Source organism: Ruditapes philippinarum, unplaced genomic scaffold (genome assembly GCF_026571515.1).
Source record: "Ruditapes philippinarum isolate M1 unplaced genomic scaffold, ASM2657151v2 ctg1623_1_1_1_1, whole genome shotgun sequence".
NCBI classification, from domain to species: Eukaryota; Metazoa; Mollusca; class Bivalvia; order Venerida; family Veneridae; genus Ruditapes; species Ruditapes philippinarum.
The window spans coordinates 68,303-95,065 of record NW_026855730.1 but is presented as its reverse complement, the minus strand read 5'-3'; the positions used below and the strand labels follow the sequence as shown (position 1 = coordinate 95,065).

The window sequence follows — 26,763 nt, the reverse complement described above, 5'->3', positions numbered from 1 at the left end:
AATCATTCTAAAATTAGTACATATCCATTTACTTCATAGCGCTGCCAGTTTAATTATACTAACATTGACAGAAATACTACAATTATATATTAACACATTTTCAAGGTATATATTATACACAGTTAGAGAATTGGTCTATAATTGAAGGTCTGTTTCATAATCAATATTTACAAAATTAGACATAACAGCAAACCATTCAATAAATATATTTGGATAGTGTAAGCAATTTGAGTTACATGATCCGATATTACATATAGCAAATAATAAAATGTTCTAGAATGAAATATTTTATTCATCATATAAATGTTCATACTTAAATACTAAATGACTTAAAGCTTTATAAACATCCTTTTACAAACAATATTTTATTAGAATAGCAAAATGATACATTTATATTGAATATTCAATATTTGAAATTCTTATGAAATATGTGCCCATTGTAGAGCTATCAACTTTAAGAGCTAAAATGAAATAATAAACGTTTACACATTTAAGCACACTTGTAGGAAATGCATTAATGATGGCAAAATAATCTTAATTTTTACTTACAATATAAAAACTCAGAACAAATAGATATTACAATAATAATAAATAATCAGTTTACTTTTATACATAAGAGGTAAGTATCCTAAATCCGACCTCGTCTTTACAAGAATTTAACATTGAAACTTCAGATTTACCTACAAATTTGGAGTGCTGAGTAAATACGTATTTGTTCCCTAGCAACAAGAGGATACTAAAAGAAATTCTGCACCTTAATTATTACTTGGAAATTTTCTTCCACCATTTTGCTAATGAAAAAAGAACTGTTATTACCTATACACTACAACTTGTTGTTTATAATCTAATTTCAAAAGAACATGGTATTCAAAAATCAATTTCTTTGCTTTTGATGTTGTACACATACTGTTAAACAAGAAATCGCAAACCAGAACGCAACACCTGCTAGTTTATTCTAAGTAAAAAATATTGTTTTTATAGACTAGCTTGAAAACGATATTATGATTAAAGTTTACCATGCTCAATATGTAATTAAGTTGAAAAATGGATAAAACATGTATTGGTTGTTAAATTACATTTAAGTATAAGTATTCATTCTGTTGAAAGTATTTATCTTGATTGAAAACTCGTGAGAGCATTTATATAGCTTTTCCCTGAACCGGCTTTTTTGTTTGTTTTGTTTGGTTTTACGGCGCACCAACCAACACAATTTAGTTCATATTGAGCAGAAACGCGAAACACAAGTTTGGCTTACCTAGGGTGTTACAAACTTAAAACAACACCAGGGATCACAACAACATTACCTAATGAACTAAGAGATGCATATATTCCAGTTATCTGAACCCATTTAGTTGCCTCTGATAATCACAACATTGACTGCAATTCTAATGATCAAACCCGTTAAGGCTCAGCCACAAGGGACCAAAACCGAATGTGATAAGCTTATGCCACCTGGTATAGAGCCAGTACATTAATGCTGTCACACAAAACTCAGTATTGCTTTCATCTTTAATTGTTTTTCTGTGATACCGGACGGTTTCAAAAATTCATTTACAAAATGCAAAATAATAAGCGAAAATAACATTTTCATATTCGTCAAATTAAAATAACTTTTTTTATCCACCCAATTAATTATCCGGTATCCAAAAAATTCTAAAACTCACATACCAAATTATGTATGTATATTTATAAGAGGAAATAACAAATTCATATGCCTCAAATCAAATTTACTATTTTGCATCCGCTCAATAAAACCTGTTAATACAATTATCCGGTATCCAAAGCACTCTATACTTCAAATACCAAGTTATGCGTAACAACAAATGCATCAGCTAAATCAGTTTTTTATTAGTTCATAATTTAGTATCTATCTTTATAACAAGATGTAATCTTTGTGTAACAAAACTTCAATTGGATTGAAAAGCTTTGTATTTCTTCTGAAGTGGCTTGTAAAACAGACATGTTACAAACAAATCTAGGTTCCTTGGAGTCTCTTTTAAGTCTTCAAGTATGCAAACATCATGCAGTTAATGTATCGGTGCTATTGTGGTAAAACCACTTGGATGTTTTTTACATTCACAACACAGGTGCTTTAAAATTGTTCTCTTGTTGAATCATGTTAGACAACCTGCTATTCTGATGATTTTATCATTGCCTTTAAAACATAAATAAATCATACAATTACTACAATACTTGAGAATTAATCAGTATAAAAAAGTTAAAAATTTGGCATATCCTTTATCACTAAGTAGTCATTTTATTATTTAAAAAGTAAATTCTGGTTTCATTTTGTGTTCTTAAAATTGAACAATGCTAATTGTAATGGCACTGGGGGAAAGGAGTTACAGTCCAAAGTACTAACTGGCTTATGTATATTTATGTCTTTAAATTCTATCCTACAAAAATGTAATATTTAATATTGGTTTATACGAGGAAACATAATCGTCATTTATAAAACATTATATCTCATGAATAAAAAACATCTGAATCTCACAAATTCAATATCCTTTTTTTCTCTCTCAAAAAAAACGAAACAATCACAGTAAAAAATGAGTGTTTGAATGTATATATTTATATCAAATATAACATTCAACAAGATAGAAGTCCGTTCAATTTTATTTTAAAATAGCAGACAGACTTCATCACTATAACAATTCTTGTTGCGAACATAACTCGTTTTCTATTAATCATAAACCTTTAGTCGAGTGAATTTTATCAGATTAAGTGTCACTTTTCGCCGGCTGTAAAACATACTTTATTTGATGTTGAAGTTGATTCTTGGCAAGGTAAAATGAATATCATTACTTGGGGAATTTATTTATTTCAATGATGACATTTCAAATGAGGAATTTGCAATAATTTTATAGAATGGGAGTCTTGGGACTAATATTTTTATTTTATATATTAATATATCACGCCATTGTGCACGTGTACTAGTTCCTCGCACCGATTTCGTCATCAAGTACGTCACGCTTCGCAATCATAAAATGACCGTCATTCAAATACTTTAATATGTTATTATTACAAAATAAGCATTTCTTACGTTTACTATGTACTATTATGCACATTTAGCACAGTAATTAAATGAATGAAACCTAACTTGATTGAAGCTATAACCGTAATGTTTTGAATCAAAAGTGAAAGTAATACACTCGAGTCTGTGACGGCCGAATAGTATGTGTGGTGACAGTCGTTTCTGTACTAATCAGACAAAGTAATATTTCCGGGGAGTTTTACTTGTCAAAGCTCCCAAGAGACGTTTAAACACGGAGTGGGATCCGGTCTAGAAAATTCAATGGCTGATGAATACATATAATTGATCAGATTACTCTTACACTGTCCCTCCTTTTTATTACGTATGTAATCGAATTCAAACATTTTAACCAAGGCATAACGGCATTGCCCCCAGCAATGTATTCCGATCCCCATTTTGTTATGATTATGATGCAGTCATATACATGTACAATGAATGTATTTTTTTGCAAATAATGGGTACCTGGTAAGTCAAATTACACTTGATAATGAAAACAGTTTCTCAAATGTTAAAGAAACGTGTTAAATTCGGTGCCTGAATTTAATTTCAAAGAAATGTTGTTAATTTATCCTTAGCACATTATCGATCGTCAGCATTCCATCTGACTAAAAAAGTCCAAAAAACATGTCCGTATTCCTTGCTGCTAATGAAATAACGGCATTATGTGATTTAACACTCCACTCTTGTCTGCTTGTTACATCTTTTAATTTGGCTCAGATGGAAAAAGAGGGTTTCCTTAAAACAGATTCCTGATCTTCATCAGTCCAATACAAGAAATTTTACCATGCTGAAAAAAGTTAACAACTCGGTTTGTTGCATCCGTGTTTAATGGAATTAAAAATTTTGTTAGCGTTCCGTTTCAGTAAATGGTTTAAACTACTTGGTATACAAAGCAATTAAAGGAATGAAAACTTGTATTCACAAACAATTAGGGACAATCAAAATAAATGTGAAAGTTATGCAATATTTGAAAAGTGTATTGTAAAAGGATTAAATGCATGTACATATCAGTATTCTTTACTGATGATAATCAATGTACAACAGAAATCTAAGCTATAAGATTGAAGACTTCTATGTCACGTTATTACATGACTCCAATGCTTCATTGAATGTCCTTTCGTCCCTACACAGCCAATCGCGTGTTGACATGATATATGGCATCTTTGGTTATCAAAATAAGGAAAAAAATTGTTGTTCATTTTCTTCGAAGACGTCTAAGCTCTGACGTAAAGTAAGAATGACTGACATATTGCTTTTTCCTTGCTATTGGTGTATTACATCATAGTTGCGGAATATCTTTTTTTCTAGTGATGAATAAAATATGTAAAACAAGACCAACAACGAAGGACGGCATTCCCAAAAAAGGACCACCGGCAAAGTGCCCTGCTGGACATTAAAAGCTTTACCTTCGATTGTTTGTTAACATATTGGATAATTCATTTTTAGCTCATCAACATAACATTTTCTCATTGGATATAAATTTTGTATTCCTACACCTCTTCTAATATACATGTAGCTACTGGTTTCAAGTTTCCATTGCAATAGATAATTTTGTAGTGTCGCTTGATTTTCAAGATGATTATGTGAAGGGTAATTTGCAGGGGGGATTTAAAAATATTTATGAATATTTACATATTTCATAAAAAAAAATAATTAAGTGAAATAGCTAACCCAATACTCTCCTGTTAAGAAAATGGAATATAAAATAAAGGAAATAGAAACATAATGATGAAGTCGTGAAGTTCCTAACGTTTTGTTTCATTTTTCTTTTTTTCCGGTTTTTATAAGACTTTTTTCTTTTTACACTGACAATTTCCTTTATATGAAGTAAAAATGTAGCCATGATTTTTATCATGAAGTTTTGTTTTTGTTTGTTTGTTTTTTGTTTTTGTTTTTTATTATTATTATTATTGTTTGGTGGGTGGGTCGAAGGGCATACTCTTCACCTCTACTGCCAAGCTATCAAGTTATATAGATAGCTTCATTTTTCATTTATCTTATAATTAAAAGCTTACACTGATTTGAGGCATAAACGGTTGGAACATATTAATTCATCAAACACAAGCAGGAAACACAACTCTAATACAAAAATAATCACTGTTCAACGGAATCAATTTTCATGGTGAAAGGAAATGTGTGTTTATTTAATCATGTTAAATTAGAAAATGAGTATAATTCCATGCTACACATCAAATATCAAAGTGTTACTGATTATTTCCTAATTGGCTACATGGTCAAATAGTGAAACCATATGAACAATATCCAAAGCATTCATATAATATTTGCACAAAAACATTTGGTCGTAGTTTCGAAGTGTGTATTGGCCAGTCAAACGGTTAGCATAAATTTCTTTATGAATCAAACGCGCTGCCCTCCACGGATTAACATTATGCTCTTATCGGATTATTATACGAATAATAAACAGTCTAATCATAGCATAACAAAAATTAAAGATTTATAAAGAATACATAAATGCAAGAGTAAAATGTTCTTTTGACGACTGATTTCAAAATTGTGTTCGTCTTTTTTCCAACAAAAATAAATAAATAGATAGAAAAATAATTCATTTATTAAAATGAATGAATGAATTAATTAATTAGGAAAAAATAATCTAAAGATCTTACAATCAACAAATCACTAAACGTAATGGTATTGTACTCATAACGACTTCTCGTAAATTTCTATTTTATTGAACTAAATTTAAAAGGTCTACTTGTTGTCATATTTATTTCATACACTTTACCATATCTATTCAGGTTATCTGCTTGTGAACAAACTATTAGCATTGGATATATTGTTTGAAAAGCGTGGGTGCTGGCAACTGGCCAGAAATCACTGTAAAACCGAGAGCTAAATTGTGTACGAGCATACTGGAAATGTGTTTCTTTTTTCCCTTGCTGCAATTTATGCATTAGAGATAATGTTCGTAACAATAGAATTCCGTTATAAAATAAAAAAACAATACATCAAAAGCTATGAAGATAAAGCAATACTGGTTTTAGATGGCCAACTTTGTATAATGATGAATGACAATATTATTAAAGTTAATATGGAATATAGTAGATGAACTAAAGCATTGACGGTCAAAAATGTAAAACAATTTCGGATCATGTATCGCGCACTTGACAACAACTTCTATGTATATTAAATTAATATAATGTCTAATACTTAATACTTTCAACGTAATAAGTCATTGTTTTACATACTTTCAATTATAGACCAATTCACCTTAAAAGGATAGCCATTTCCTATACACATTGAACAATTAATTTGAACACGACATTAATGTTTTAACAAATTTTAACGCACAACAACAAACAGAAATTGTACGCGAATGGATTCTTTTACCATGACAAATAGAGTATTTAAAATGCACATTGGTGTTATAAGAAATAACAATAATATAACGGTGAATGACATGATGCATGCATAATAATATCTATCTGATATTCTGAAACAATAGTCTTAATTATCTATGTACGTGAAAAATGGCAACATGAAGTGACAATAAGAATAAAAAGAAATAGCTCATCAAAGCCCTTCATGGTTTAAACATATTTTATTCAGAATATTTTATATGTGTATGTAACAACATTGCAATAATTATAGATTTTGTCTGAAAGCAAAAATTAATAGATAATAAATTAAGAAGTCATTATCTAACTTTTGAGGCTCTTGTGTATGAGTTTTTCAAGTTTTTTTTATTTGTTGTTGTTGTTTATGGTGTTGGTTTTTATTTATTAAGAACGTTTTAAAGAAAAGAAATTGATTTCTTTTTATAGAATTTGCTTATACTAATATAGCATACCTTTATCAATGGAAGACGTGCTTTCTCTATTTAACAAACAATCTTATATATTCTATCTGATAAAGATTGTAAAGCAGAAAAAGTACTTGCAAGTCCGTTGGATCATTTATCAGTCTTAGATTAAGAGTTTGCATATATAATCTCCGTTTTTTGCATTTTGTATTGATTTTGACAAACGCTAGTAAAAACACTTGTTTACATTTAAAACAAAACATGTGTTTTATATCATACAACTTAAAACCTTACCTAATGTTAGGTATATGACAGCCTTTTTTTATCTTAAAGTACAAATTACATACTACATATGCACAATTTTATTGATTAATATGTATTTTATAGTATAAAAAGAATGCGGCTCATTTAGATACATTAATAACCTGAAATTGTTCCGTTCTAAAATGAATAGAAAAAAAAGTAATTTCATAAGTGATATTTAATATGATGATACATTGTCTGATATCGATTCAAAATTTAAACCAAAAAAGAAAAAGAAATGAATATTGGAAATGCAATAGTATTGAAATTCATGTCAATTTTATTGACGCATGTATATAGAACAACATTCGTTCATCGTATAAAATTGCAGTCTTTGGCTTTTCTGCTTCAGAAACATTAACACTGTTCTCTTTCTAGAAGCAATATATTTCAAGAACATTATTTTATGAGGTAAAACCGGGTCATTAATATTAACTGAAACACGAAAGATAAATTGGTCTTTATTATATCTGCTAATGTAATAAAAGCCCTATGAGACTTTACAATCACGCTGGCATTTTACATCTTATAATTGCGTTAAAGGAAAGAAACCATTCCATGTAAAATGTGGATTTTATTTTACAGTCAAGTACAACTTCAAAGAGAAAATTCGTAAGAACGTTAAAATAAAACCAATTTGGAAATGTCTTGAGGTCCGTATTGAACGATTTTTTGTTTGTCAATTGACCATTGTACATGTATAAAGAGGGGAAAAAGAAAGTTAATGAAAGTATTTGTAACATATTGTGAACAAGTTTATTATGACTCGTATAAGTATGGATTATTTCATAATAACCCTCGTTTTTACGGCGATTATTATCGAAGGATCATCGTGGCGTTAACGTTTTTGACCTATACATACATGGCAGCTGTAAATATTTATATTTAATTTCCATCTTATTTCGAAGAAAGAATATTAGATATTATGAGATTATGTTATCTGAATGAACAGTTCCTCAACTGAATACAATCATGTATGTTTATATTTACAACACGCAGTCACCTTGACATTCTATCACGTCAAGTTTTCTTCAGGATAATACTGCATATCAAATGGTTTTTGATCATTATTTTTAAATGCACAATTATTTTTTAGTTATGATCGTAAACTCGAAGCATCTGTCTTCGGAACTCTTTTTTACTTTCTCCAAATTATGCGCGGTTTATCAAAATGAAAATAACAGAAAGTTTGAGGATTATGATAGCATTAATATTTATTTCTATCGTTTACCTTAATTTGTACATTTATTTACAATTCTGATCATTTGTAACAAAATGTTTAATCATTGCTATGTTAATTAGAATACAACCTTTATTCAGAAAATATAGATAGATATTCCTGTGAACTCTGAACATTCTCATCATTGCAACATTAATCTTATTTAATGGCTTTTGAATAAGACTATATTTTACACTCGGAAAGCTTTCAATATCCCTATAAGGAAATTGCTCTACAATAAAAATGATATAATAACACTGACAGGAAGTTGTAAATAAGTCCAGTGGTATTTATTTCAGAATTATCATGAAGAAAACGAGAGCTACTCCGAAGAACGACAGGCTCTCCTTTATTTCAGTACTAGATAGAATGATAAAAGCAAAGTAGAAAATGGGTCAATATTAAAAACAAACTGATTGGTAGAATTACCTGCCCAGAATTTCATGTTTAAAGTAAATATATGTGATGATATCTGAAAAGAATCCTGGAAAAAGTTATAAAAGGAATTTCAAATATAAATCTAAAAAACACTATCGTATCGAGGCTATTTGCCCTTTCAAAAAATTGAAGTTTTGAAAGTAAAAACGAATTCAAAACAAATATATTTTAAGTGTTTGGGAAATTAACCTTATTAATGTGTTCATAGGGGCAAAACAGAAGGGGGGATTATGTAAAATATTATTTTAGAATTATCTACCCTTGTGACATGTTGTCACATTTCGAACATGTATATTACGTTTGAAGTGTATAACTTCATAGCTTTTGTAAAAATGGAACTTTACCTATTATCTATTATTTGGACCAATGACCTTATCATTTGACCTTTTGCGCTGAAAATAAAACTGACAGCTAGTATTAACAAGGTGCATTTCCATCTTACGTTTCAATGAAATCGGGCTATTTGTACTGAATCTAATGATTATCAATAAAACAATTAACACAAATTAAAGTAGAGCTAAAAATGCATGATGCAACAATGTCAATATTTTTTAAGTGACTTTCGTTTTATTTGTAGAAACGGCATTCATTTCAAAGACACGCATATTATTATCTTACGAGAAAGTTAGTTTGTTTATTAAGCGACAACATTTCTAAAATCACACCATTGTCTCAAGGTGATGCAATTTTCAAGAATAAAGGACTGGTGCTAAATATAGATGAGTATGAAACAAAGGTAGGAAAATGTAAACAAAATAGTATTATAACTTGCATACAAAATACTTATTCACTATAATTAAACCAATTGCCAACAGAGCAAAAGAAGCAATAGATAGTTCAACTATGTGGCAAATAAGTACATTTCGAAACTGTAACAAGACAACGAAAATCAGAAAAGTTTCTTATGAAGCAAATATTTATTTATTACCGGTGCATATTGTGCCTATAAATTTTAAAGAAACAAGACACAATGATAGGATTCTTTTTAAATAATAACAATTATTATAACAAGTACAACAGACATAAAAAGAGTAAGAAGTTTCTTTGGAAATCTCCAAGAGCAAGACAGAACTTCGTCTTCTCCTTGTCAAGTAATGAAATCTGTCAAGGACTTAATGGGATGTCACATCGTCCTAATAAATATCATTAGCGTGTTGACATGCCATATTACATCTTCTGTCATGAAGAAAACATTTTTCTTTGTCAGACGTCTGAGCTTCCTCTAAGGTAAATCAACTGACATTTTTAATGGCTCACAGAACTTTGATGACATGGTAGGGAAAGATTAGTTATGACATGGTAGGGAAAGATAAGTTTTTACGGTTTTGCAAATAAATCCTTCTTAAGTTGATGAATTTGATGCTTGTTTTGGGGTAATTTGCATGCATATTTGTTTCAATGAAGAAAGAACATTACTTCTTCGTTTTTGCATGTAAAGCTCAGTTTTTACAAAGTGTTTCAAAAAGTTCAAAAGATTATTTATAGAAAATCATAATGGGTACTACTCATATTCTCTGATGTTCAAATCAACTGTGTTTGGCATTGTTTATGAAAGTCACTTGATAGTATTAGAATAAAATAATAATTTCCATGTAAACCTATTGCAATACAGGAGTAAAAATCAACTTCTTGTAAAGGATATAAAGCTATTTTTTTCATTAGTAAAATTATTTAGTTAATTATTTTCATAATCTTATGATAAATTCTCAAAAAGAATTTCAACATAAAATGTCTCAGTTACTCAACACACATGGATATTGTACGTAAACAGAATAAAATCTTCTGTAACAAAATACTATTTACGTTTTAAATTGTTTAGTTATGATTATGATTTTGTTCATATTCCATTCGGTCGTAAGGAAATATACGAACACACTCCTTTCATAACAGGTATTTTGGATGTAAACTTTTTCAAAATTTGAATTACAACTTTAGCAGCAGACTTATATATTTTTACATATTTTTAAGAAAGTATTTACAGAAAAATACATATTCATGGTTATAAATTTTGTATTATTCCTGTTTGAAAGATGACTCAAAATTTATTTATCTTAACTTATATTATTTGTGGACACTTAAAATTTTTCGTTATTGATCTGGCTGTAAAAAGGCCTACATTTTTATTTTTTTTTTGCTTTCTTATACACTGTTATCAAATGGCTTTGTCATGCGAGGCATTGTGACGTTGAATTATGTATAAACATTATTTGAAAAGCGTGGGTGCTGACATTTGTCAAGAAACAATTATTGATATAATGAAAGCTGAAATGTTTGTTTTGTACAAGCAGACTTAAAATGTTCTTACTATTTAATTGCTAGACTGTAATAAACATAATATTCATAGAAATACGTACAGGAGATAATTTACAATTATTACAAATTTAATATAAAAATGAGATATTATTCGTAGATTAAAATCAAACCATGAGAGGAAAACAAAACCAAAATAGAGCATGATTTATTTTGACTTGTACATAAAATGATAAATATAATGATACAAGATTGATTGGTGCCGGGATGGGGAGGGGATATGGCCATGGGCATTTCCTTGCTGTTAAAATTACCCTCTATGACCAAGCTGAATCAAACCGAGCTTGCAATAAACAATTTCATTTTTTCTGTCCTTTAATAATTTTATTTATCTCTATTAAATTTATCTATATAAGTATCTGTTATAGCGTTTAAAATAATGTCAAATAAATATTTACAAGAAATTTATTTCTATTTTTATTTACACCGGTAAAATTAGATTTGATGTTGTTAAAGATTATTATCATTTTAAAAATGAAGTTATATGTGTTATTTTAGCTAAATAATTTTGTTAAAGTTTTATTTGTCATAAATTATTATTTCTTTCTTATCATTCTGAATTCACAATCACAAATATCGAATTTCTCGCGACTATGCATTAATCTTTACCTTGCCGAGGGCTACATATCCTAAACGACCAGTACAGGCCAAGATCAGCAGGTATGATCACTGTATGCACTGTTCGCTTTTTAGTCAGCACTTATTTTGAAATTCTACCTAAATAAGGTGAATGGTTTTGTCCAGATTGAATGATGGACAGGTCCAGTTAAGATATAAAGTGAACCCCTTAAAGGCGTTACAGTGGACTTTACAGTTTATATTATCCTCTGATTCATTTTTATTCAATTTGACTTGATATGTTGTTATTAAAACAGGTATTTTTAGTAGGATCGGAGCGTTTGACACAAATATAAGTGACATCCGCTTTTCATTTTATCCATTAATAAAATCCTCTATATGATACCTTTTCACATCTTATGGTCGCCTTCATTCACATTTTAAGGACCATTAATCCAAATATCTAGCTTCTATGACGTTAATGAGAATTTAATTCTGGCAAGACTACAATAGTATCCTATATCTAATAGTTAAAACTACGGTGTCTCGTTAGTGCCATCGCGACGCACACATAACTAAAAACAACGGGAAAAAAAACGAAATAACGAAACCAGATGGTTTTTTCCATCATACTTTAGACTTTTTAATGTCGTTGTTTCATTGTTTCGTTATTTCGACTTTTCACGACTTTTCATTATGAAACATCGTATAACGAATTTAATTGCTCGTTTCAGTAATTTCATTTTCGTCCGGATACATTTACTTAATTACAAATATCTTAAAGATCCTGTAAGTTTTGTGATTGATATGTTGATTTGTGTGTATACCACACTTGCAAAAATTATATAATTATGTATATAATTATGCAAATAAAACAATTCTCAAACATCGTAGAATATGTAAAATGTGTACTGCAAATAGTTGTGCACATTATATTTAATCAACTAGAAATGTGTCATCATGCATGCCACGGATGCCCCCGCTTGCAGCCAAAATTTCAGATGTTATAATATTTAGTTCCAAATTTGTTTGCACAAATAATTTTTTTCATTTTAAGTTCAAAGCCCTTAAAACTTTTCAATGTTAACACAAACCATTTTCATACAATGTTCAAGGCACTGAAATTATTCAGTCTAAACCTTTTGAAAATAGCATATTTCATATTTGTAGCCAAAATAATGGCTACATACATTTCAGTGCTGAAACTGAAAGTTCAAAATTTTTACAACATTCAAGAAAGATAAGTTTGTCCAAAATCATTGAACCACGACCAAATTCAAACTTAAACTGCTTATTCCTAAGATGTATCTATATTATTTTCAAAATGAAAGGGACATAACTCTGCCAAAAAGTCATCGAACCATGACCAAATTTAAACTTGACCTGCCCATTCCTTTGACATATCCATATGTCAAATTTGAGTAGTTGGGTAGATAATGAACAGAAACTGTAAATTTCATATTATTTTCAAAGTGAAAGGGGCATTACTCTGCCAAAAATCATTGAACCATGACCAAATTCCAACTTGGCCTGGGCATTCCAAAAATATATCCATATGTCAAATTTGAGTTGAATGTGTTGTACCATTGGGGAGATAATAAACAGAAACTGAAAATTTCATATTATTTTCAAAGTGAAAGGGGCATAACTCTGCCAAAAATCATTGAACCATAACCAACTTTGAACTTGACCTGCGCATTCCTGTGACGTATCCATATGTCAAGTTTGAGTTAAAAGTGTTGTACCATTGGGGAGATAATGACCGGAAACTGAAAATTTCATATCATTTCCAAAGTGAAAGGGGCATAACTCTGCCAAAAATCATTGAACCATGACCAAATTCGAACTTGACCTGTATTTTCTCACGACATATCCATATGTCAAATTTGAGTTGAATGTGTTGTACTGTTGGGGAGATAATGAACGGAAACTGAAAATTTCATATTATTTTCAAAGTAAAAGGGGCATAACTCTGCCAAAAATCATCGAACCATGACCAAATTCGAACTTGACCTGTATTTTCTCATGACATATCCATATGTCAAGTTTGAGTTGAATGTGTTGTACCATTGGGGAGATAATGAACGGAAACTGAAAATTTCATATTATTTTAAAGTAAAAGGGGCATAACTCTGCCAAAAATCATCAAACCATGACCAAATTCGAACTTGACCTGTATTTTCTCACGACATATCCATATGTCAAATTTGAGTTGAATGTGTGCAACCATTACTAAGATAATGAACGGAAACTGATGATGACGGAATGACAGAATGACGGAATGACGGAAGGACGGAATGATGGAAGGACGGAATGACGGAAGGACGGAATGACGGAAGGACGGAAGGACGGAACAGGGTAACACTATATGCCCCGGCCATTACATGGCGGGGGCATAATAAATTATATGCGTTCATTTCTTATTGGAAAATTTGACTTAGAATTGATAGAAGATAAATTTTTAATTACCTACCTTTATTTACATGAAATGTTAAATTCGTAAATATCGTTATAAATAATTAATGCTTACTGGAACTTACAATATTGACAAATCTTAATTTGAGCATCATATTTATGAAATAAAACCATGAAAAAATGTGTTTCAGGATCTTTAAGATAACAGTATTGGATATAGCAATACTGCAGCATCTGTATCTTGTGTAGCAGATAAATAAGAACAAAACAGGTTAGCAAAAAAGAAGAGAGAATGTACTTGCCTGCGGTACTTTTTAATGTTAGAATGACTTATTCCGAGTCATATTTTATTAACGACTTGTCTGTTAGAATGACTTATTCCGAGTCATGTTTTATTAACGACTTGTCTGTTAGAAAACTAAAACTAATTGACTTTTGCTAACGAGCGCATAGATTGTTTTCAATTTCAATTTCAATCTTTTAAAGATAAACACGGATAACTTACATGTATAATAGAGCAAATATAGAAAAGCTCAATTCACCGACTAGTGCTAGTTCGTTTTCCTGCTCGTTTAAACTTATGTAACTTATTGGTAAATTCTGTATTTTGAAAGTTTCAATTATGCCAACTGAAAATGATTGACATAAAATTAATGGTAAGGTAAATATCCTTTTGTTCGTAGGAGTTTTTGAATAAATATAAGAGTATGTCTTATTCATTCATAAACGATTTTTCATTTACTTAAGTCAATATTTCAAAATGGTTACTTGAATAAAAGTTATTATGTCAACCTGGCAAGAACAGTCGAATAGTCTGCCTGTGTGCGGGTCGATAATTTAGTCTTATAATTAAGTCAAATAAACTTGTATAGAATAATCATTTGCCTGTAAAGCAACTCGTCTGTTTAAGTAAGACAGTGTACTTATTCAATATAATTGTCTTTTATTATTTTATACGTTTTAAAATACAAGTAAATGAAGTAAAATGACGTAATATCAACAAAACACTTATTAGCTATAATAATTGAAATTAATGATTATACTTTTAATACCGTCTGGAAAGCGCCTTTGAATTCCCATCTGGTCAGATTGATACGTATCTACACATATATAATATGAAGATTATAAAACTGACATTTGTTTTCGAAAAAAGGAATGCTACAAGGTGTCCTTGTATGCCGTTAGTTATCGATCGTCATTGCATTATCATGCTTTGATGTAAATCCTACATTAATGAGCCACTGAAACACGTATACTATACATGTAAGAGAAATAAATATATTTAAACTAATAAATTAATTTTCCATTAAAGACACATTTTGTATTTGAAACAAGCACTTTCTCATTTTAAAAGGGCTAACCTAAGTTTTATAACGCTTTCATATTGATTTTAGAGTTAGATTATTTTAACCTGAAGAAAATAGAACTGAATGATAAATTAATTGTCATAAATGTTGTACAATGTAAAAAGAGTATTTTGACCTTCGACTGTACTCATTGCGTTGCAAAATATAATGCACACAAAACAATGATACCAGTAATTTGCAAATGAGTAGCTTTTTTGAAACTGAAAATAGGTCACCAAAGATATCTTTTTTAAAAATAAATGTTAAAACATTTCTGAACAACAACTGGCTTTCGATTCGTTTGAATATCTAAATCTTATCTATTGGCAATAAAAGCTGTTACTGCAAGATGCAAGAAAAAGGTTTTCTTACAATTAATGACCTAAGCACCATCAGCAAAGTACACATCATTTGTTATAATCATTTTCAAACTTCACACATTTTCAGATGACGATGTTTACATGGATATATAATGTATTGCAGAAAAAATAGTGCTAAAATGTCTTACAATTTTATTTCGGAAAAGAATATGACTACAATCACACTAACGTGTGCACAATTTCCTTCATAAGAAACATAAATCTTAACTCAAGACGTTTTCATCTGATTGCATGTCAACTTTTCTCCGGTTATAAAACACATTATATTACATACGGAAATTGATTCTGAGAACGCTGGAAAATAAGTATCATGTCATAAAGATATGAATTCATTTTTAAAATTTAAAACTTTGTTTAGCATAAAAAATGTAAACTTATAGCAATATAGAATTTATTATTTGTCTTTTTAAGTATATATTACAATATTTAATGTAAAACATTTTATTTAAGCGTTTTTGAAATGCAACACACAGCATTAGTCTGTTAAGTGTTGATGTCTAATCCATGTAGATAATACAATATACAAATATATATTATGTATATCAATTTTGCACAAACAGATTTCATGCATATTCATTTTTTTTGCATGGCAAACATTAGTTACTTATGATCTTATATGTCTACATATATTTTCTTAATGTATTTTGCGACAGATTTTTCTGGGGCAAAACTGTACCTGTATTTCTAATGGCATTGTGTTTACAGTTCTTATAATAATTTTGTCTCTTATTTGTTTCTTAAACACATTCACAAAAAACGCTTTGTGATTTAATTGAAAATGTCTGATTAACATTTACCATTTATAGAAAAGTAAAGAGGCGTATTTATAAGACAGTAACTGTTGAAAAAGTTAACAATTCGTAGGGATTCGACAAATCAGAACAGTTCAAAATTATAACAAAATCACACTTTATTATACATATATAATAAATAAAAAAATACTATAGGAAAACAAAGGTGAGTTATTATTATCATGTGTTATGATTGCCCTTTAATTATTATTTTAGTATCTTAAGCAATAACAATATATCTTTCTCCTTTTTATAGATCTGAGCTTATATGTTTTTCAAGAGTGTTTTGGTTAACATCCACAACGGTATAAGCATTATATGAATTGATACGAAAGCGTGGGTGCTGGCATTTTGCCAGAGTTAATTGCTTAAAGCGAAGCATGAATTGTATTGCTTTGAATGTCCCCCTGTCATACCGTTTAAATATCATCAATACTCTATCCTTTATACAGACTAGAGATATTATCACAACAAACATTGCATGTAAACGCAATGTGATGGAACAAGTACAAAACAATTAAGCAGTATAGCTATTTCTGGTTAGCAAATATAATTCACGTTTGTCACGTTTTAAAATATTGTCATAATAGTTTATTTTTCGATATGATTACTCCTTGAAATCATTTGAATTTTTAATCACGCAAACTGATATTTAGTTTATAGAAAGTATATTTACATTCCATTACGATCGTAAGTTTCCATGAGCATGCCATTATCAAAACTTTGTTTTTCATATCACCATAATAAGGTATTTTAACAATATCCATACAATGTGTTGGTACAACTATCTGAATAGAAAATTTATATTATCATTGTTATCTTCTCAGTGCATTTAACCTTAACCATATTTATAACATCAGTCTGTAGAAATGTTATTTTCAGATTTCTACGCCGGATTAAAAATAGCTACGCAAACATGGTGTTAACAACCAGTTATTCAATTTAGACTCGGAAATTATAACAATAAGGTTCAGTGTGATAAAGTTAATGTTGGAATTCATTGTTCGAAAGTTAAAAGTAAATATGTTAAAATGCAGCTGAAAAAGCGTTTCGCTGAAAAATTCTCTCTAACTTCTTGTCTTGTCTTGTCTTGTCTTGTCTTGTATATCCCTTAACCTAGCACAAATTTGGGAAGTATTCAATTATCAATTCAAGAGTCTAAGGATCACGAAGGACAAGAAAACATGTCATCACCACAGAGTTAAAAACAGAAACATTTTAAAAGACGCAATTCATAGTATAACACCTGTCTTTAAGATGAAAGGTTAATCCTATTTATCTGCCATCATTTGATAAACTTTAGTAAACTTTTAGTAAATGTTGAATTCTGCTTAAGCCGGTGCTAGGGGGCGTGGACTGTAGTTTGCACTTGACAGTACCGTCCATGAACAGGCTCAATCAAACCGAGCCAGCAACGTTTTCAATTATGCCGTGTTGGGCTTTCTTTAGGGATTCTTATTTTCTCTATTTTACATTGATTTGATACTCCAGTATTGACGTCCAATAAAGTCAGTGACAAAAGTTTTTGAACCCAAACAACTGAACACTGCAACTTTTGATATACCAGACGCTATACTAATATGCCATTGGTGTGGTACTCGATCACAAAAGAATAAAGACGAACGAGACTTTTAGCATAATATGCTTATTATAACAAAGAATCAATGACAGTTCACCGTATAGTTCATGAAACGTGAGTCCAAGTCTCCATAAGGTTCATTTATCAAAAGTCAGTAACCGAAGGTTTTCTATAAACGGATCATAATCCCAATAGGGTGTATATTTGTTTATGTCCCATTTTTAATAAAGCTACTTAAAACGTCAAATGTACAATGATGTATTATATGGATTATAAACAACGCCTGCTGAATTTGAAATTGTCTGAAACTTAATCTTTGTAAAGCCTGTTATGAAACAAGCCCCAAGATGTCTCAAACTATTCTTGCCGTTATTATAAAATGCCAATTTCCATGAAAATAAATTCAATGAATGATTTTAAAAATAAAACCAAATGATGTTTTGCAGAGAATCAGTTACTAGCAATCAGTAATCAAGACCCGATTGTGATTATCCTAGAAAATAGAACAGCAATAAGGTGCAGAATGGATGTTTATATCAGGCCTTGTTTTAGACTGTCTAATAGATTTAATTCCATTGATACATTGTATTGTATATTAATAAGATGACATGCAAAGCTTATGGATATTTTTAATTGGTATATTTTTGCATTTTACCGGCAAAAGATTGAATACTCAATCCATTTAACAAGGAAACTGACTGCCAAAGCATTTAAAATTAACCTCCTCTCAAAGTCCCTTTAAATTCATTACTTTAAATGAAAGCTTCATTTAAATTAAAATTTGAATCAGATGAAATGCCTCAATATGAAACATTCGACAATCTATCATTTTCAATGAGAATACAAGAAGCACTATCAGTTTCGAATAAATTATAATGAAAACAGAAAAAAACCTGTGTCTATAAATAAACTTGAAATATCACGATTTGACATTTACCTGGAAAGATTAGTATCGTTAACGTTTCATTGCAACAGTATGGAATTAAGTTATGCAATGGCCGACATATGACGCTCGATTAGAAAGATATAACTGCATCGCGACAAATGATACGAGAAAATACAAAGCGGCAGTGTAAATGACAACTCAAATGTAAGGTTACTGTCGGGAATTGCGCTCATATACATGTGCCGTTAAATGACGCCAACGTATGCGTGACGTTAGAGTACGTCACTTCCTATGTTTTGTAGTATAACGTTAGTAGTTTTGAATAGACGTATAAACCAGACACAACGTGTTGTACATTATTATCGTAGTATAATACCCTATCCGACATTGGTGCCGTGACTAAAACATGAAGATAGATAAATTACGATCAGTCAGAGAGGGACAGCGAAGATGTATCGAAATAAAGCTTGAACGAATTGAACGAGCGAAAGAGAATTCATCAATGATAGAATTTAACGCAATTTTTGAAGCCATTATCAGTGGAGCAGAGACAATTAATTCCTTAAACGAAAAGATTATAGAACTGACGGAAGTAACGGATATCGAGGAGGAAATAATAAGCAGTGAAGAATATGGATTGACGCTGGAAATAAAGGTGAGAGAACTTCAAGCCTATAGCAAAGCAACTAACCCGCAAATCCAGATGGAGGACAGAAGTGGTTCTTCAATCGAAAACGTGAATAATGGTAACAGTTCTTTGCAAAATGTGAGTACATTTCATTCAAATACGTCGCTTTATCAGAGACTGCCGAAATTATCGCTACCTGTATTTAGTGGTGACATTCTCGAATGGCAAAGTTTTTGGGATGCTTTTGATTCCTCTGTTCATCAAAACCCGAATCTTACAGAAGTACAAAAATTTAATTATTTGAAGACGCAACTAGAAGGCAGTGCGGCTAATGTTATTCAAGGATTTGCACTTACGCATGCAAATTACATACAAGCAGTCGATTTACTGAAGGAGAGGTTCGGACAGAGTCATAAAATCATTCATGCGTATATACAGGCGTTACTAAACCTGCCAGCCCCGAGCAATACTCTACACAGTATGAGAAACTATAACGACAAATTAGAAGCTTATATTCGCGGATTGGAATCGCTAGGTCAGTGTCAAAATACGTACGGAACTCTTTTAGTACCAGTCATTATAGACAAACTTCCGGCAGAAATTCGCAAGAGTTTAGCACGAGAAAATGGCAGCGATAAGTGGTCATTAGAATCTTTACGAAAAGCGTTATATCGTGAACTGAATATCATGGAGGCCGGACAGACTACAGATGCTTTAGCTGGTTATAGAACTACAGCGTCGTTTTTCACGGGCGCTAGACGGAAACCGGAAGCCGGTAGTCACGTGATACACAGACGGATGCACAAAACGCTTATTGATCAGAGAAAGTGTATTTACTGCAATGAAAATCACCATGCTAACGATTGCACAAAGTTAATTGATGTGAGGGTTAAAAAGGACAAAATAAGAAAGAAGCATTTATGTTTTAATTGTTTGAAAAATCACCAAGTAATTAACTGCCGATCACACTTCAGATGCTTGAAATGTAAAAGAAAACACCATACTAGTATATGTGAAAATTGTCCAGATTCAAGGCCGAAAATAAATACCTGCCCGACAAACCTACCTTCAACCGGAAGTGATACCTCCACTCAAATACAGGCAACAGTTTTACACTCAAGATTCGAAACCGACCAGACGTTTTATTAAAAACAGCTGTCGCTCAAGTATGTTCTGAGACACAGTTCGCGCAGGCAAACATTCTTTTTGATGAAGGGGCCACAGCGATCCTTTATTTCTGAAAAACTAGCCAAAAGATTGAATGTTCAGCCGCGTGGAAGCAGTGCCATTAGTTTGGCAGCATTTGGAGATTCATCGCAGAAACTACGACATTTTAGACACTACGACCATATATCTACTGACCGATGCAGGTGACAATTTACCCCTGGAAGTGATGATCGTCCCCACAATCGCCGTCCCACTACGTCACATTCCCCAGTCCGTGACGTCGTTACCCCACCTAAGAAAATTAAAATTAGCACATCCAGTCATAAATGAAAGACAGTTTTGAAATATCGTTATTGATCGGAGCTGACCAGTACTGGAATATCGTAGGAAACGAAACGATTCGAGGAGATGGTCCTACAGCACTTAGTTCTAGTATTGGATACTTACTGTCTGGTCCAGTTCAAGCGCATGGACCAAGGAATCAGAGTTATTTAGTTATGAATGTAATGAGTACAGATATTGACAGATTTTGGAAACTTGAGTCCCTAGGAATAAACCCCGAAGAAGACGATTATACTGACACATTAGAGATATACAAACAAAACTGTGTAAAGTTTACAGACGGTAAATATGAAGCCAAACTCCCATGGAAAGAGGATCACGCCACTCTCCCGACAAATTACGACGTGACAAAAAGAAGAACAGAATCTTTGATTAAACGCCTCCGCCGAGACCCACGTATCTTACAGAAATACGCAGAAATAATACATGAACAAGAACAGCGAGGTTTCATAGAAAAGGTTGACGAGAACGAGAAAATATCGACCCAAGTGCATTATATACCCCATCATGCAGTCAAGAAAGAATTCAACTACGACTCCAATTCGTATTGTGTACGACTGCAGTTGCCGTGAATCAGCTAATAAACCTAGTTTGAACGACTGCCTTGATTCTACCCCACCCATAATGAATGACTTATCACACATAATGGTTCGGTTTAGACTTGAGAAAATATGCAATCTCAACTGACATAGAAAAGGCTTTTTCTCAATGTACGATTACATAAAGATGACAGAGACGTAACCAGATTCCTTTGGTTGAGCAACCGGATAATGCTGACAGCCCGCTAACAACATATAGATTTAAATCAGTCCTATTTGGTGCCACATGCTCACCGTTTATACTCAGCGCTACATTACTCAAACATCTAGACATGAACGCTACCAGCTGGGTCAGTAAAAATCTTGAAGCGAGACCTATACGTAGACAACATATTATCAAGTTTTCGCACAGAAGAGGAAGTTTTAAGGTATTTCCGAGATACAAGAGACCTAATGTTACAAGGAGGCTTTAACTTGAGGTCATGGGCATCTAATAATCGCCGGCTGCAAGCAACCGCTACAGAAGAAGGTGTTCTTGACAACAATAAGGTAACGAAAGTGTTAGGCATGTTATGGTATACAGAAACAGACGAGATATCATACCCAGATAGAGACATTCCTATTTTTGATAATGTGACTAAACGAGCTATTTTACAGTACACATCGAGAGTATAATGACCCACTTGGCTTACTTAGTCCGATATTGATACGTGCAAAATTTTTGCTACAAGAATTGTGGAAAGAGAAGTTGCCATGGGATACAATTTTTACCTGATAATATCCAGCAAAATGGCGCCAACTTGCACGTGATATCAACACTGTACAAAATACAAGATTCTCCAGACATATATTTTTGTTCATCGGTAGCAGACGACAAATGCTTAACAACAGAAGACACAGTACTACATGTTTTTGTTGATTCCAGTATCCAAGCTTATGGTGCAGTAGCATACTTGTGCAGAAAACATGAATCAAAACTCATTTTTGCAAAATCACGCGTTGCACCGTTGAAGAAACTCAGTTTACCCAAGTTGGAGCTTATGGCTGCAGTAATAGGCGCTCGTATAGCAAATCATCTACAACAAGCTATGGAAGTACAGGAAAATTATATTTTGGTCAGACAGCCAAATCGTACTACATTGGTTGAACACAACAAAAAACCATGAAGAGATTCATACAGAATAGAGTAAATGAAATCCAAGAACTAACATTGAACCGGAAGTGGAAATACTGTCCTACCCAACAAAATCCAGCTGATCTTATTACGCGAGGCATAACAGCAATCCAGTACAAAGACAACAAATTATGGATGAATGGTCCAAACTGGTTAAACTCTCCGAACCAGTGGCCACTTTGGAAAAAGTTAGAGGCTATTACCATGAACGACCGTATCTAATGAGACCATAGAAACCGAAGAACCACCTTTGGATAATAACGATATATCCAACACACCTGAAGATGGCTTACACAATGTCATAAATATTTATAGATACAGCAGTTATAAAAAAGGTAGTTAGAAATTACAGCATTTGTAATGAGATTTATACACAATTGTATGATACAACGTGAATCAAGAACAACGGGCCCATTTACCGTACAAGAACTATTTAAAGCTAAAATGAAGCTGATTCAACATTGCCAGTATAATACTTACAAAGAAGTGATAAACAATTTGAAATCTGGTAAATCACGACTTCCGATCCATTGGTACGACAGTTACGACTTTACCTAGACCAAGATGGTTATGTGAGATGTGGTGGTAGAATACATAATGCACCTATAGATGAAAATACAAAATTCCCTATTTTACTGCCAGCCAAACATCCTCTGACACGACTAATCATACTTGATGCACATGAAAAACAACTTCATTCCGGAATTAGTGCTACTAAATGCCACATACGACAGACATTTTGGATTCCTGTGATACGACAATGTGTAAAATCACAACTCAGAAAATGTACGACTTGTCGTAAAGTAAATTCTAAACCCTACATTGTACCAGATCCACCACCGTTACCAGCATTCAGAGTTGAAAGCTCACCACCATTCACAGTAACAGGTTTAGATTTCAGTGGAGCACTTTATGTCCGAGAAGAAACCGGTAGGGAGTCAAAGGCTTATGTATGCTTGTTTACATGCGCATCCACCCGAGCTGTACACATAGAACTCGTGCATGACCTTTCAGAAGACACATTTATGCAAGCATTTCGGCGATTTGTTAGCAGACGGTCACTGCCTAGACTCATAATATCTGACAACGCAACGACATTCCAAGCAGCATCGAACACTTTAAAGTCCTTGTTAGAATCACAAACATTGAAGGAACAGCTTGGCTTTAAAGGAACTGAGTGGCGATTTATACCAAAACGGGCCCCGTGGTTTGGTGGATGGTGGGAGAGAATGATTGGACTTGTTAAGACAGCTTTAAAGAAAGTACTTGGTCGATCATTCGTTACGTTCGTAGTTCTGCAGACGATACTTACCGAGATTGAAGCCATTCTCAACGACCGACCACTTACTTACGTTACGTCAGATACGTTAGATCCAGAACCGCTTACTCCTTCACACTTACTCCATGGTCGGAGGTTAACAGAATTACATGACAACATCGACACACAGAAGGTAATATGTACCAGTGGTTCCATAACAAAACGATTTCGAGTTCAGCGTGTGTTAGTTAACAAATTTTGGAAAAAAATGGAAATTTGATTATCTGACTTCATTACGTGAACGACATACAAAGAGTGGTCATAACGAGCAGACGATACGCGTTGGTGACGTAGTACAGGTGCACGAGGAATGTCCTAGAATACGTTGGAAACTTGCCGTGGTAGACGAATTGATGCCCGGTCGCGATGGATTGATCAGAGCAGCAAAGATTCGTACCGGAAGTGATCATACAACAAGACCCATTGCTAAACTTTATCCGTTAGAGATAAATGAGAAAGAGTAAATCGATAAACATTATAGGCAGTCAAATTGATAAAATTTCATTAATATCGCGAACATAGACTATAAACTTTTATGAGATGTATTCATTATGAATAAGAGAGACATTTACGTTATTTTAACACTGTGTGACAATGCTTTTTATTTAAATGTATTTTAGAAAGGAGTTATATATAAGATTTGATGAAATTAACTGATATTAATTTTAATAATTTATCATTTTGCGGCCCCCAGAATGTCGGGAATTGCGCTCATATGCATGTGCCGTTAAATGACGCCAACGTATGCGTGACGTTAGAGTACGTCACTTCCTATGTTTTGTAGTATAACGTTACTAGTTTTGAATAGACGTATAAACCAGACACAACGTGTTGTACATTATTATCGTAGTATAATACCCTATCCGACAGTTACAGAGACCAATATATGTTTGCGCGAGGAAAAATATATGAACAATTCTGTTGAAATCCGTATCGTTATATTACTGAAGGAAAAATGCTGAAAACATGTTTTGAATTTACTTGTACCTCTACAAATGATGATAAAGAGAATTTTTAAGGGTCTTTGTGAAACATTCAATGTGGCTGTTAATATTGATATTACATTTCACTGAGGGTTTAATGTTAACCCGAAACAAATGATGCCAACTGAGGTTTTAACCGAGGTTGACATCATTTTGCCCATATTGATATTTTTGATCTATCATCCGCAGGGGGATATGATATTAAAACCCGGTATTTGGATTGCGCGTTAGGGCCGTTTGGCAATGTCAGATGCCAAAAAGTGATGTTGTCATGTGACGTTACAGGTTGCTTCCTGCTAATGTCACATATGTGGTCAAACTTTTCGGTAGTTTTCAATCAACAAATTTGTGATGTGATGCAGATTTTCCTGCTCATGTTTTAATATTTCGCCCCGAAAAGTAAAACGTCAAAAACCATTAAAACAATAAAAACGCACTTACATATATCCATGAATAGAATAATCATTTCTCAGGGCAAAGAATTAGAGGCAGGATTTTGCAATATCATATAATAATTAAAGAAAATAAAATAATCGTAAAACATTTTAAGATGTACATGTATATATGTGAGATTTACCATTTGTGATTAAATTGAATATGTACAAAAATTTCTAGTAAAGCAAAGTATATCTAAAATGTTTGAATTTATGTAATGAATTTTAAAGAAACCTTAAAGGATCTAAAATATTCAGTATTAAGTTAAATATCAAATATCGACTTGTTTCTGAATAGGAATCCCCTCTGATGGCACGTTACACCAGGAGATTTTGCGCGTAGGACACAATTATTGAAGAAAATGGTACATAATTATACGGTATTTTTGTAGAAATACGTTGTATGCTCTCGGTGTTGACATAAGCGAACAGTTTTCAACTTATAAATGAAAGAATTTACAAATCAAATACGTCAGTGTTTTTTATTTCAATTTACTCCCTCGACGTTTTCTCACTAAGTTCAATCCATTAGATAGTTATTTTAATATGAATGAAGCCTACATAAGAATTAAAATATATAAATTTATAGCATACTTAGCCAATGTAATATTCTTTTCAAGAAAATCTTAATACACGTTCTATAAAATATGCAAGTAAAAGCTTACAACATATTTTATTTAAAGAAAAGCCTATACGCGTTCTATAAAATATCCACTAGGTACAAGCTTATAAAAACCTCCTTTTAAAAGAAAGCATATTTCGCTTCAAAAAAACTAACTTACCTTTGTTCAAATATGTGCCTGCTTTCCCATACAAACTTCACTCACTATTTGTCTTCTGATCAAAGTGGCAAAATAAGTCCAAGCCTGAAATCAGACAGTCGCAATTACGTAAGTAAAATGATTAACTAAATGGAAAGTTGCTTTACAACCAAGTATTTTTAGCTTTTATTATCGAGGTAATGCTAATAGTAATTAATTGTGATCAAGAAATGTCTTTTGGTTTTATTCCAGATTGTACTAAACGGCCAGCCATCGACACTGTATTTGTAAAGTGTATTGTTCTGGTCCTTCGGTATCATTGTTCTCAGCACATAGAATTGAATATCGCTTATCCAAGTTCTCTCATCAAGGCCGTACTTTTTGCAAAATGGCCTTGT

At 32.0% G+C, this 26,763-nt stretch overlaps 4 protein-coding genes across 4 annotated transcripts in view; 3 read left to right on the top strand and 1 right to left on the bottom strand.

Moving 5' to 3' along the window:
* LOC132744247 (uncharacterized) overlaps positions 1–26,487 on the bottom strand; it is a 31,386-nt gene extending 4,899 nt beyond the window's left edge. Inside the window, exon 1 of the mRNA XM_060732900.1 lies at positions 26,387–26,487. The gene's annotated coding sequence lies outside the window, so the exon portion shown is untranslated. The remainder of the gene's footprint in view (positions 1–26,386) is intronic.
* On the top strand, positions 19,426–20,796 carry LOC132744245 (uncharacterized). Its single transcript, XM_060732897.1, has one exon. It carries the CDS (start codon positions 19,426–19,428, stop codon positions 20,794–20,796), a length of 1,371 nt encoding a protein of 456 aa, XP_060588880.1.
* Positions 21,141–21,728, top strand: LOC132744244 (uncharacterized). The gene has a single exon (XM_060732896.1). It carries the CDS (start codon positions 21,141–21,143, stop codon positions 21,726–21,728), a length of 588 nt encoding a protein of 195 aa, XP_060588879.1.
* LOC132744251 (uncharacterized) lies at positions 22,149–24,651 on the top strand. Its single transcript, XM_060732904.1, has 4 exons — positions 22,149–22,351; positions 22,621–22,810; positions 23,412–24,320; positions 24,442–24,651. The coding sequence occupies exons 1-4, from the start codon at positions 22,149–22,151 to the stop codon at positions 24,649–24,651; spliced, it is 1,512 nt and encodes a 503-aa protein (XP_060588887.1).
* Positions 26,488–26,763: the final 276 nt, after the last annotated feature.

Excerpts from the sequence above, each read along its gene's own strand:
- LOC132744251 (XM_060732904.1), top strand. The coding sequence starts at position 22,149 with ATGTTACAAGGAGGCTTTAACTTGAGGTCATGGGCATCTAATAATCGC. Across the intron at positions 22,811-23,411 it reads TACAGGAAAATTATATTTTG|TTACGACTTTACCTAGACCA; the intron begins GTCAGACAGCCA and ends TTGGTACGACAG. Across the intron at positions 24,321-24,441 it reads ACAACATCGACACACAGAAG|AGTGGTCATAACGAGCAGAC; the intron begins GTAATATGTACC and ends CGACATACAAAG.
- LOC132744245 (XM_060732897.1), top strand. The coding sequence starts at position 19,426 with ATGAAGATAGATAAATTACGATCAGTCAGAGAGGGACAGCGAAGATGT.
- LOC132744244 (XM_060732896.1), top strand. The coding sequence starts at position 21,141 with ATGAAAGACAGTTTTGAAATATCGTTATTGATCGGAGCTGACCAGTAC.